General features: G+C 40.5%; 1 protein-coding gene across 1 annotated transcript; it reads left to right on the top strand.

Annotated features, from left to right (window-relative positions):
• Positions 1-151: 151 nt before the first annotated feature.
• On the top strand, positions 152-11,042 carry actr10 (actin related protein 10). The gene is made up of 13 exons (XM_085132671.1): positions 152-356; positions 1,329-1,401; positions 1,499-1,581; positions 1,678-1,786; positions 2,647-2,754; positions 2,933-3,000; positions 3,176-3,255; positions 4,024-4,059; positions 4,641-4,720; positions 4,828-4,901; positions 5,094-5,175; positions 9,350-9,551; positions 9,725-11,042. The coding sequence occupies exons 1-13, from the start codon at positions 280-282 to the stop codon at positions 9,904-9,906; spliced, it is 1,254 nt and encodes a 417-aa protein (XP_084988797.1). The 5' UTR covers positions 152-279; the 3' UTR covers positions 9,907-11,042.
• The last annotated feature ends 1,394 nt before the right edge of the window (positions 11,043-12,436 follow it).

Here is a 12,436-nt window from a genome sequence, read left to right as displayed (position 1 = left end):
AAAAAAACGTGTTTAATTCTCTTAAAATCGAATGTACATCAATTTTAACACTGGTTTCAATAAGTGCTCTGCAAGCAAAACATTATTTTGGCGTTATTCTTAAATTATACTGAGTTAAGCGCATTTTGATCAGGCACCCTCCTCGCGTGATGTCACTACTTTCTGAAGGCCCCGCCCAGTCCAACAGGAACACAACAGACCTGTAGTGGGATGCTAATCTGAGGCTGCTGGCGCTAATTATACGTACAGTTTTCGTCCAAAGCCGACGCAGCTTTTAAAATGCCATTATTTGATGGGCTCGGAAGCGGAGGAGAGAAGACTGCGATTGTTATTGACTTAGGAGCAGCATACACAAAGTGAGTATCAACCGTTAGCCCGCCCTGCTAATAGAGCCACTAAGCTAGCAAAATATGCTAAAATGCATCTTTGTTTTCTGAAATAACTCGCCCGCCTCTCCAACTATAGGTGTATTTTTAGGGAACTGAAGACTTAAAGTCTAACATATCGTTAATTTTGACCATAAAAAACCTACCACAGTTTTGGTAGTGAATGCTGATGGGGGCTAGCTTGTTAGCCACGTAGCCAATGCTAGGCTAGGTTAAGTAACTGTCTGCATTCAGCTTGCATTTTTTAAAGTTAATGCCAAGTGCTATCAATGCTAATAATTTAAAAGCTCTCTCATTAGACCTTAAACCTTCTTCTTTCGGCTGCTTCTTTTAGAGCTCGCCACAGCAGATCACCTGCCGTCTCTCATACCCTATTTCTAGGACTGCCTAGCGCTGTCACACCAACTCTTTGCGTGTCCTCCTTCACTACATCTTCCCTGGCAGCTCCATTATCAACATCCTTTGTCCACCATCCCTCCTCTCCATATGTCTATCTAAACGTTGCGTCTGTAACTTTACCGCCAGTCCTCACATGTGTTGCATATTAACGGGTATTTATAGTGAGCAAATGAATCTTTATTTACTGAAATCATTTCAGTCTCATTTTTGTTGTATTTTGCTGGAAGGCAAACAGACATTAAGTCATGTGAAGATCAAGAGGACTGTTATTATCTTTTCAAATACTGTCGTCTTTGTTTGCAGTTACTGCCACAGAACATCCAACACAAATATGCACTGTTGTTTTATTTACAACTAAACTGTGGTGCTTTTGCCCTTTTTATTAAATGACTGTGTCTTTTAGAAATACGTTTGTGGTTTTCATAAAGTTTGATGGAACTAGAATTATAGTATTTAAAACAGTTACTGGTAATGATTATTATATAAATATTGATATTTTCAGCATCTCCTATTATGCCAGCTGACAGCTTCCCTTTCTCACAGATGTGGCTTTGCAGGGGAAACGGGGCCCAGGTTCATAATTCCGAGCGAGATCCGCAAACCGGGACAGCAGCAGGTGAGAGTCTGCCGTGTTCTGCTTAGCGGAATTATGTAGAATGATTTGTGGAAATGGAATAAACAAAAATATTTGGTATTTGATTTCTCATATTCAGGCAGTCAAAGTGGTTCAGTACAACATCAATACAGAAGAGCTTTATGTCATCCTCAAAGAGTTTATCCACATACTGTACTTCAGGTAAGATTCTTCTCCAATAAATGACTAGGTTATTGTAGTTCTTTTTTTCTTGCGGCTACATCACATCAGAGTTTGTTTTCCCGTTTGCCTCATTAGGCACCTTCTGGTGAACCCTCGCGACAGAAGAGTGGTCATCATCGAGTCCATCCTCTGCCCATCCCACTTCAGGGAGACACTCACAAAGGTTTTCTTCAAACAGTTTGAGGTACGAAAGCAGAGACACGTGGTGGGATCAGACCAGTTAATATAAAGTACCTGTTTGCAACTCTGTGCACAAAAAACAAAAACCCAACACGACAGAGCACCATCAACTCTAAACAACAAGTCAGGACAGATTTCTTTTCTCAGTTTGGTGCACACCTGTCATGGAAGCATAAGCTTTGAGGTCTTGATGTGTGTCATCAAGTTCTTGGCACACGAGTGCACAAAAGTTGATTAGCAGAGAACAGCAGGTGTCCCCGTCATTCTACCTGCCCTAGTTCCCTGAACTGCTGTGCTTCTTCCCTCCTCCTGCAGCTGAGCTAAAAGCACACTTGATGATCACAGTGTAATCCACTTAAAATTAGCTCTTGTGTAAATCCCTCCTTATATTTAATTAATTTGACCTGATTTAGAAGAGGTAACTAATGCATTTATTATGATAACTACTGTTACTTGATGCAGACAAATTATTTTGCTTATTGGTGCCTCATATTTATTTATTTTTTGTTTGTTTTTTTGTAGTTCATGCTCAAGGTTGTGTATGAAAGTCATGGCATCATTGAGTATGCTCTATGTAATGGATAACAGGAAATAATAGTCAGAGTAATTAGATGCCTGACTCATAAATGGCTGTTATCAGTGGCAATTGCATTGTCAGATGGGTAATAGATAGTAGCCTAATCTACATATCATGTTCAACACTTTAACAACCTGTTATTCAAGTTTTACATGATTTCCACCTAAACTTTATAATAAACTAGAACAATCTAATAACTGATAAACAAAATGATTATGTTAACAAGGAAATATTAGTTGGTAGAGGAATTTCTAAAGTTTTACTCCATGAATGATTTCATTTTCTAGGTGCCATCTGTGCTATTTGCTCCCAGTCACCTCATGGCCATCATGACTTTAGGCATCAACTCTGCACTCGTGATGGACTGTGGTTACACAGAGACGCTGGTGCTGCCCGTATCCTTTTCCCATCATGAGCGTGGTCTCTAGAACAGTGAACAATATGGTCTGCTATATACATGCTATATGTTTTAATTAATGCATCTTACACATATTTACTATTTGGCAGGCATTATTGTACTGTTAGCTTCAGGTCTAGGACATTTATGATGCTGATCTTAACTCTGGAAATCAGGTTTGTGAGTGTACTCCTATTTTGCCAGCCTGGGAAGCTTTGCCTCTGGGAGGAAAAGCCATCCATAAGTAAGTACTAAAGGTTCTAACAGCATCAGTGTAGTGATTTGTATGCATTTAACTGAGAAAATAATCCATCTGAGTCTCTCTTTCCTGCATCATGATTGAAAATCTTTGACTGTTGAATCGAATCATTTCAATCTCTTGTTTCGTTGCATAAAATGCATGTGTTTGTTTATTGTAGGGAGTTAGACAGCTTTCTCGTGGAACAGTGCACCGTGGACACAGACACAACCACAGGGCAGAGCGTACAAGCCGCCATTGGTAAATACAGAAAGTCAGCACACACCGTCTGTCCTCGTCTTTTAAATGGGGACACTTGTGAAGGCATAACTCTGTTATGGACTGCTGATTGGTTTTTACAGTGCCAAGAATAGAAGAATATAATGGCTGTGACCCATTATGTAGCATTTACTATTCATAGGAAGAACTTGTTTCTGTGTGACATTTGAGTGAATCGCTTTTTCAGTTTGTGAATTATGCATTATGCATACAGTCTATTTTAGAGATTCTCTCCACACTTTTTCTTGATGGAGGGAACTAGACTGAGTATATTGAGTTGAGCTGTGAGATCTACAGCTGCAGCAGAATGAGAAAAGATGCGCATATATATATATATATATATATATATATATATAAAATTTAAAAAAGACAACAGGGTGTCTGTCTAGATGGGTCATAAAACATCTCTGCAGTGAGCACAAAGCCACTAAGATCTCTGTAATTAACTCCCTACCACTGACTTTGAAACTGTATTGCCCCAAAACTGTGTAATGATAGTAGTGCCAAACACCAAAAAACTCTCTGCTTCAGCAGTGGTGGCTTTTCCTGAAGTTTTTCATAGCTGGATTCGTTTCAGACCCAGCAGTCACACTTGTCCTCTGCTGCAGTATCGGCTTCTCCAAGTGCTGATTCAGCATCATAAATCAAACGGGAAAGAGAAATAGGAAAATTGGCTGATTGATGCATAAGTAAATTCAAGTTCAAACTGAATGTTCATTTCTTATATTCCATTTTTAATCTCTTAACCAGGGACTATCCCAGAAGAAACAGTGGAAGACATCAAGGGTAGGTTTGACTGACATTCCTTATTTATGCCATCCTTGAGCACCATGGACAGTCTATACACAAACAAATCTGTCTGTCCATCCTTCATCCCCTGGAATATTCTTGCAGCGAGGTTGACCTACATTTTCTAATCAACAGCAGTCCTTGTTTTTACTCTGAGAACAGTTTGAGACCTGTCTGTGTTTCCAGGATGTGGAGGCTACAGCCTTTTTGTTGATAGACAAAAGTGTGTCTTTTAATTTTTTTGCAAGTAAAAAATTCCTTTGCATTTTGTGTGGCTTTTTTCTGGAACAGTGAAGGATTAAGAATAGGCGAAACACCCATCCACTTATTTTTATAATGATGCAAAAGCATAATTTACTGAGACTGTGCTGCAAAATGGGGTTGTCAGCTATGTAATAAATGTTTCATTTAGGCTTATTTGGGTCTTTATGTCTTTTTAATTCATTGTAAGTCATGAACAAAAACCACAGTTATGGAAGGAGTGAAAGGAAAATACTTCAACTCCTTATGCTTGGTCACAAACATTCTTGTCTACTAGTTTGGTTATGTGACCGCCAGTGCTGTTTTGTTTCCTGCAGTGAGAACTTGCTTTGTCAGTGACCTGCAAAGAGGCCTCAGAATCCAAGAAGCCAAATTTAACTTGGATGGCACAGCAGAGGTAAGTCAGCTCTTTGTATGCTGCTTACCACAACTGCCCAAACATTTGTGCTGAGTAAATGACAAATGCTGCACTTTTTAATGAAACACTTTTAAATGTGTTCATAGCGGCCCGCCCCTCCTCCAGATGTCGATTACCCGCTTGATGGAGAGAAAATCCTGCATATCAAAGGATCCATCAGGTATGCTGTCATAGTCTGCTTAAAGAAAGAGTTAGACAGAGAGAGCCTTCTGTTTTCCTGTAACGTTATACAGCTTCAGGTATTTCCACGTGTTCTTATATTTAAAATGACTGTGTGATCACCCTCAGCTTACTGTTAGTTTTAACTGTCATTTAGTTGGTGTCATAAAGTCATTTTCTCCTTTTTTTCCAGGGACTCAGTGATGGAGATTCTGTTTGAACAGGACAACGAGGAGAAGAGTGTGGCCACTCTGATACTCGATACTCTGGTTAAGGTAAAGACAAGTTTCTCATTTAGTCATAGTAATGTGTATCGTTAATATGTTATCTGTGCTGATACTTACTGAAAGTACTATTCATACCTTTGTATAAATATATATGTTATATGGTTTTTGGCTACTTTTGAGACATTGGCAAGATATTGTGGTCATGAGGACCACTAACAGCAGAGATCATACTAGCTTAGGCTAGTCGTTTTAAGAAAAGCTTTCACTCCACATGTTTTGATGCATGATCAATCATCCAGGTGAGGCAATCTTTGGAAGTTGTTTCTGGATGTAGCCTCTACTGAAAAACATCCATCCTGGACAGGGAGGAACGCTGGTTTGAGCGCGGAGTCAAGGAGGCCATTTACGTGAAAAGGGAAAGACCATCTGTGAATCGAGGAGGAGGCCTAAGGGTCCATCTTTCACCATCTTACAATGGTGTGATTGCAACCGTTGCCCATCTGTCTGTAAATGGTACTCATGAACATTGATCATTGGTCTTTGATCAGTGGTTGTTGATCAATGGTCATGACAATTTGCATATTAATGATCAAGGAACTGACCTCCCAGCCCATTGTTAGTGGGGCTGGTTTCAGTCATTATGCAAATGTAGTGTTTATAAGTTTGGGGAAACTTGCAGTCAGGTGGGACTGAAGAAGTCACTTGGATGAGTGACGAAACGTTTCTCCTACTGAAAACGCTACGTCCAGATGAACAGAATCAACCTTTTGGGATGTTCGACATAGTGTTCTCAGTTGGATAAACTCGGAGTAGGGGGAAAATCAATACAGCACAGTGTCGTGATATTTTGTGTGGTGATATTGTATCGATACAGAGGGTCAGAATGTAGACATTTTATTTAATAAATTAAAATACTCTGGGAATGCTACGAACAAGAGAGCTAACTCGCATTAAATTCCCTCTACTGAAAAAAACATCCAACACTGGACACATTTACCACCTAAAATTCAGAACAAGCTAATGGCTCAGTCACACACAAAAACCCCTTGCATTTAAAAATAAATAAATAAATTGGTGGTTGCCTCCAGATTTTACTACATTTTTCCCCCCCGCAGCTTGTGGTGACTACACGGTTTCGTAAACTTGACAGTTTACCACTACCACTGACTTTGAAACTGTATTGCTCCAAAACTGTGTAATGATAGTAGTGCCAAACACCAAAAAAGTCTCTGCTTCAGCAGTGGTGGCTTTTCCTGAAGTTTTAGCTGGATTCGTTTCAGACCCAGCAGTCACACTTGTCCTCTGCTGCAGCATCGGCTTCTCCAAGTGCTGATTCAGCATCATAAATCAAACGGGAAAGAGAAATAGGAAAATTGGCTGATTGATGCAGATTTTACTACATTTTTTCACAACCACTTTACATCACAAGTCTATTTTACAGTTCTCACTCAGTCTTTATCAGTGACCACATCTCGAGGGAACTCAACTCAGCTGGCTTTCAGCTGGTTGCATTCTTGTTATTCCTGAAGAGCACAAAGGTTATTAAGGAAAAATGTATATTTTAAAAGTGAACTGCTGTTAAATGTGATTTCTGCATATGTAGGCAGCAACAGATGTAATTGGTGTATTATCAGAAACAGATTGCATGTAATTGCCAACTTGACCCCTTTCAATTGTAGACGAATAGCAAACCTACGCTGTCTTATGGCAACATTTATGGCAGGTTTTACTCTGTGTTGGTGTGCTTTACAGTCGCATTATGCAGCAAGACATAACCTAAGCGAGCTAACATTATCTTATTGGATAAAACGGATACTGGGAAGTTAAACTTGGAGGAAATAATTTGCAGTTGAAAAAGATGATGGTGTCACTGAATTACTCAGCTTATTGCGAAATGTTAAAAATTGCGGTAATATATTATCACGAGTGAAGTATTGTGTTAATGTTGTATCGTCAGCTGTCTGGTGATTTCCACCTCTAGGGGAAGCAGTTTTTCACTCATCCAAGTGACTCCTTCAGTCTCAGCTGTCTGCAGGTTTCTCCAACTTTATAAACAGTATATTTGCATAATGAGTGAAACCAGCACCACTATCAGTGAGCTCAGTTTCATGATTGTCAATATGCAAATTGTCATAACCACTGATCAATCTCCAAGAGTGCCATTCACAGAGAGTTGGGGAGTGACTGTAATCACAGCATTGTAAGATATTGAATAATGTACCCTAGGCGCCCTCCTCGGTTCAGAGATGGTCTTTCCCTTTTCACCTAAAAGGCTTCCTTGATTCCCTGAACTACTGGCCTGTAGGTGTAAACACAGCTCCAAATACTCTTTGCACACAAGTGCTCACATTGTCCAGCACTGAAATCTTTTCCCCAGTGAACTTGGTGAAAGTCATGTGATGCTTGTTTTGTCCTGTCTCAGTTTCCCTTGTCTACCATTCGTGAACAGGTTTTCTTTAAGTGTGTTTAGTGCAGTCCTCTAACAACCTGTGGCAGCTGTTTGTCACTTACTGGAGAACAGAAACGAATGCTGTTCCAACTTGATGACTACAGACGTGTTTTAAGAACGATAATGATAATTGACTTGAAGTGGAAACGGTGGCATTTTTTGATTTGTAAAACCCATCAGCACTGGAAACTCCCACCAAAGCAAAATACTCATACTTGTTGCACTGCTCCTGTAAAACAAAAGGGAAAAAAAGGAGTTGATAAGCTTTCCAGAGGTTGCCGGTGTCACTACTTACACAACGCTGCCTTATTACATCTAATGTTTTGGATTTGGATGCATTTGCATTAAACACATTAAAGTGAGCCAACACTTTTAAAGATCCTGCTCTATGAGCCATGACTGGAGTGCACCGACTGTAAACACGGGGCAACTTAAAATGTGTTTGCTTGCCCCTGCTAGCCTTGTTTTTATAAGAGGAAGGTTCTGTCGGCTCTCTCAGATTGAATTAATTTTTCCTAAATACGAGGAGGATCGCAGTTTGTCCAGGCATTTACTGATTCTGAGCTTGTTAGCAAATCCCATTTAGTTCCAGACCCCTGTACCCTCACTGTCAGCTCTGTATCATGGCATGATGCCATTCTCACTCTCCTTCTTACTTGGGGAACACGAGTACCTAGTTTGGCTGAGAGTTTGACCTTGACCTTCAGTGTTAGGGCAAGGTCAAACAGCATGGAGCATTTTGAAATCTCAAGTGTTTACAGCTTTTTGAATCATTTGGGTAAAAATCATAAAAAATACCATTTTAGGTTGTTACTCAAGGTCAGTCAGAGGTCATACATCAGCATGTGGTTACAAAAAGCAAGCTTTTATAAAAGTTTTAAAAGTATGTTGTGATACACCCATTATCATACATCAAAGTTTGGGGGAGTTGCACTCTGCGTGCTCTTGTTATTACTAGTATCTCATTTGATATAGTTTAAAATTGAGCTGAACTGAGTATTAGCACCACCCGTGACCAACATGACCAGATTTTGATAAAACATCTGTTAGATTGGGAATAGCGAAGGTGGGAGTGATCTCTGTCAGCCTAATCTATTGCACACAGTCCCGCCCGTCGATTCAACAACGTTTGTTCACACTCTTTGGTGTGCTTCAGCTCAATGTGTTATGTACTGTAATGTATGTTTCATAATTCTTTTGTTTTTGCTTCATTGATCTTTCCGAGTGGTGGATTTTAGTTTGTTCCTTGCTCTCCTTTACTGAACCTTTAGTATCTCTGGCTGGAGGAAGTTAGCAACCCCCGCAGCGTCGCTCTGCACATTATCCAGCAGTTAAACGGGCTGTGCGGTTTGACTTTGTTTGGCTGCTGTGCTGCAACCATTCAGTGCAACTAAAAGCATTGTTACTCTTCACTACGGGGATCCAGTCAGTCCAGAACAGCCTATTTAAACTCATAAACTCAAACAGCCGACTTCACAGCTTCACACTTTTACTGTAATGATGTAAACGTTTAAGTCTGATGTTACACGATAGTGAACTGCTCATAATGTTCTGATGTATTGCAGCTCCCCTGAGACCACTCGCAATAACGTCACAGTTCCTGTTATGTATCATGTTGTTTTAGTCTGGGTCAACCCATTTTACCAGAATCCTTCTGTAATGCTGGGATGACTCCCACCTCCTGCCTCTTTTCCCCGTGGCAGCAGTCGGAACAGATGTTTTCCACCAGTGTTTTTTTTTTTCTTTCAAAATATCTGTTTGCGTTTGTTTTAGTGCCCCATCGACACCCGTAAAGTGCTCTCTGAGAACCTGGTGGTGATCGGAGGCACCGCCATGCTGCCCGGCTTCCTGCACCGCCTGCTGGCAGAGATTCGCCTCCTGGTGGAGAAACCCAAATACAGTAACGTGCTGGCCAGCAAGAGCTTCCGTATTCATTCTCCCCCTGCAAAGCCCAACTGCACTGCGTGGCTCGGAGGTCAGATATGAAATTAAATTGAATATTCATGCTGAATTGAAGGCTTGTGGATTAAAAAATCCATCACAATCATCACTTCTGATAAAACACACTGCCAGCATTTTTCTACTTTTAAGTAAGAAGAAAAAAAAAGTTTGTGGCTCCTTTTGTAACATTTGTAAACTCCTCACCAGGTGCCATCTTTGGAGCCCTTCAGGACATCCTAGGCAGCAGGTCTGTGTCACGGGACTACTACAACCAGATGGGGCGAATCCCAGACTGGTGCTGCTTGAGCTCCCCTCCTCCCGAGTCTTTGTATGAAGCAGGAAAGACCCCTCCTCCACTGATGAAGAGAGCCTTCTCTACAGAGAAGTAGAATATATTATTCCAACATTTCAGTAATCTGTAACATAACATCACAACACTTGAAGTTCACTCTTAACGACACAAACAGCTCAACGTGTTTTTAATGTCAGGTCATCAACCTTACAGTTATTGTATGTGTTTTTATTTGACTGTTTGATCAGGCGAGCAGAGTTTTGGAAAGAGTATCAAAAGAAAAGAGCAGATGTTTGGATTTTTCAGCATTTGGAATATTTTTGCACAGGAATTCTCGCTCTATTGAATAGGGAATAATGTCTGAGCTCCACGAAGCTGCGTCTTCTGTTAAAGCCTCATTTAGCGAGATGCATGTATGTACTTCTCTCACTCTGATCCACACCTCCTGTTTTATTTTTTTTGGTTTTGGTTTTTTGGTTGTTTTTTTTGTTTTGTTTTTTATTTTCCTGTACTGTTTTTGCACTTAAAGTGAGTCGCACAATCCACTGAAAAGTTTCTAGTCACTACCAAGGTAAACTTAGTCATTGATTTGTCAGCAGGCTTACAGAAAATGCTGCTGTGTAAGTCATTTATTTTGGTCACAAGCCACGCTTCCTGCTTCTATTTAGTGGGGTCAGCGTGATGCAAAGTATTCGCCCACACGTACGCAATATTGATGAAGTGTAATCAGGCTGAGTAACTGAGAAGATTTCTGTGTGTGGTGTTTTATCGTGTTGTTCTGTAGTCCTCAAACCCTGTGGAAATACACAGTCAAACATGCTTTCAGTGATTTTTCTCCCATGAAAAGTGGTAACTGTAATGTTTTGTAAATAAATATCCAGACTGACAGGAGGATGTTTGTGTAGTTCTGGGATTAAAAAAGAAAAATGAAGAAATTGAGTTACATCCACTGCCTCTGTACTCGCGCTGCACTCTGTTTAGATGACGGTGTAGGTTATGTTCTTATTCAGCCCTGTCCCGACACTGTTAATGCCTGCATGTCCTGGAACCGAGTCACATCTGTTTGGCCTTTTGGGTCACATTAATCACTCAGTGCTGCTCTGTCTGACGGCTTGGGAACCAGTAGCATTTACCCACAATGCACCTGTATATCAAGACTGGCAAACAAAATTGTGGGAAATCAAATGTTTGGATTTCAGTCACAGGAATAAACACTGAGTGATGCAGATGAAACTGGAAGGTGTGCATTTGTTTCTTTTTCATTTTCTTTAGTGACGGCAGTAAGCCGTCATTTCAATTTGAAGTGTAAAGTGAAAGCTTTGGTGAATGCTCAGGCACAGAAGTTTGATCGTACATGAATGATCCTTTACTGAACATCAACTAAAAACAGACTTGCCCACATCTGCACATACAGAGTAGCGCTGTCCCACCTGCTCCCTCTGCTGCAGCTGAGGGAAACCCCACGTTCCCCTGAATAGAAGTGGGACTGGAGTATCAGCGTGGTTCCCAGAGACAGGAAACAGCAGCTGTCCGTCTCTTTGTCTGACCTCTTGTCTATCTGATTTGGAAGCCTAGGTGGGAACTTGGAAAGGGGACTCCCCAGATATTGGTTCAGCCCTTCCTTTTAGATTGCAGTAAGTGGTCATTACACAAAATCTTTATTTGATCAAAGAGGATCGTTATGACTTTTTATCATTTTAACCATATGAATTCACCATATGTGCAAGTAATGTGAGCCAAAAGCTCAGGCTTCACTTTTTTCTATACTCAAAATCTTTCACGTTAATGAGATCAGACGGCCCTTATGCAGTCATTTTAGCCATAGAGCTGTGGCTGTCGGCATGGAAGCCATTCAAACCTTCTGTTTGTAAGAGTCAGCCGGTCAAAAGAAAGGTGCTTTAAAAGGTAAGGAAGGGAAATTACACTAAAACAGCCTATTTCAGTGGATGAATTGAAGGGCTACAAAAGGACTTGGTATAAGAGAGACAAATAAGAAGTCATGCAAAGCTGCCTTGAAGAATCCACAAATATATGAAGTTGGAACTTGCATCGTAGGCCTGTGCTAGGCTTGGTGAGTACACTATATTTGCTTTCTTTTTAAAATAACAAAAAGATTATCATTGTTCATTTAAGATTTAAGATTTGAATGTAATTTTTCTCTGAAGAGCACCAAACAAGACCAGCATCAGTTTTGTGGTGAGAGGGAACACATCCTCCGTCTTTGGTATCGCCTCCACAGAGGCTATTTTTCAGAACGCACCAGACTAAGTATCCCATAAATCACAGTGGCTGTGAAAGCACATCTGAGCCCGCCTTATAAATGTAAGGGCAGCTCCCTGCTTGTTTTCCATGCCCTGCAGAATCGGAGAACAAGAAGGGCGATGTGGCTAGCTCGCGGCACTTGTGGGTCACACGGACATGTGTGTAATCAGGAAATCAACGTTAACTGTAAGTAGGAGGATCAGCTACGGAAGAGGATTAGGGCCACTGGAAAAAAAATCTGAGAAAAAAGTCATAATTCTGACTTTTTTTTCTCAGAATTCTGACTTTTTTCTCAGAATTCTGACTTTTTTCTCAGAATTCTGAGATTAAAGTCAGAATTCAGACTTTTTTTCTCAGAATTCTGA

Source organism: Neolamprologus multifasciatus, chromosome 15, assembly GCF_963576455.1.
Source record: "Neolamprologus multifasciatus chromosome 15, fNeoMul1.2, whole genome shotgun sequence".
NCBI classification, from domain to species: domain Eukaryota; kingdom Metazoa; phylum Chordata; class Actinopteri; order Cichliformes; family Cichlidae; genus Neolamprologus; species Neolamprologus multifasciatus.
This window is presented reverse-complemented; position numbering and strand designations above follow the sequence as displayed.

Excerpts from the sequence above, each read along its gene's own strand:
- actr10 (XM_085132671.1), top strand. The coding sequence starts at position 280 with ATGCCATTATTTGATGGGCTCGGAAGCGGAGGAGAGAAGACTGCGATT. Across the intron at positions 5,176-9,349 it reads TACTCGATACTCTGGTTAAG|TGCCCCATCGACACCCGTAA; the intron begins GTAAAGACAAGT and ends CGTTTGTTTTAG. Across the intron at positions 9,552-9,724 it reads CTGCACTGCGTGGCTCGGAG|GTGCCATCTTTGGAGCCCTT; the intron begins GTCAGATATGAA and ends ACTCCTCACCAG.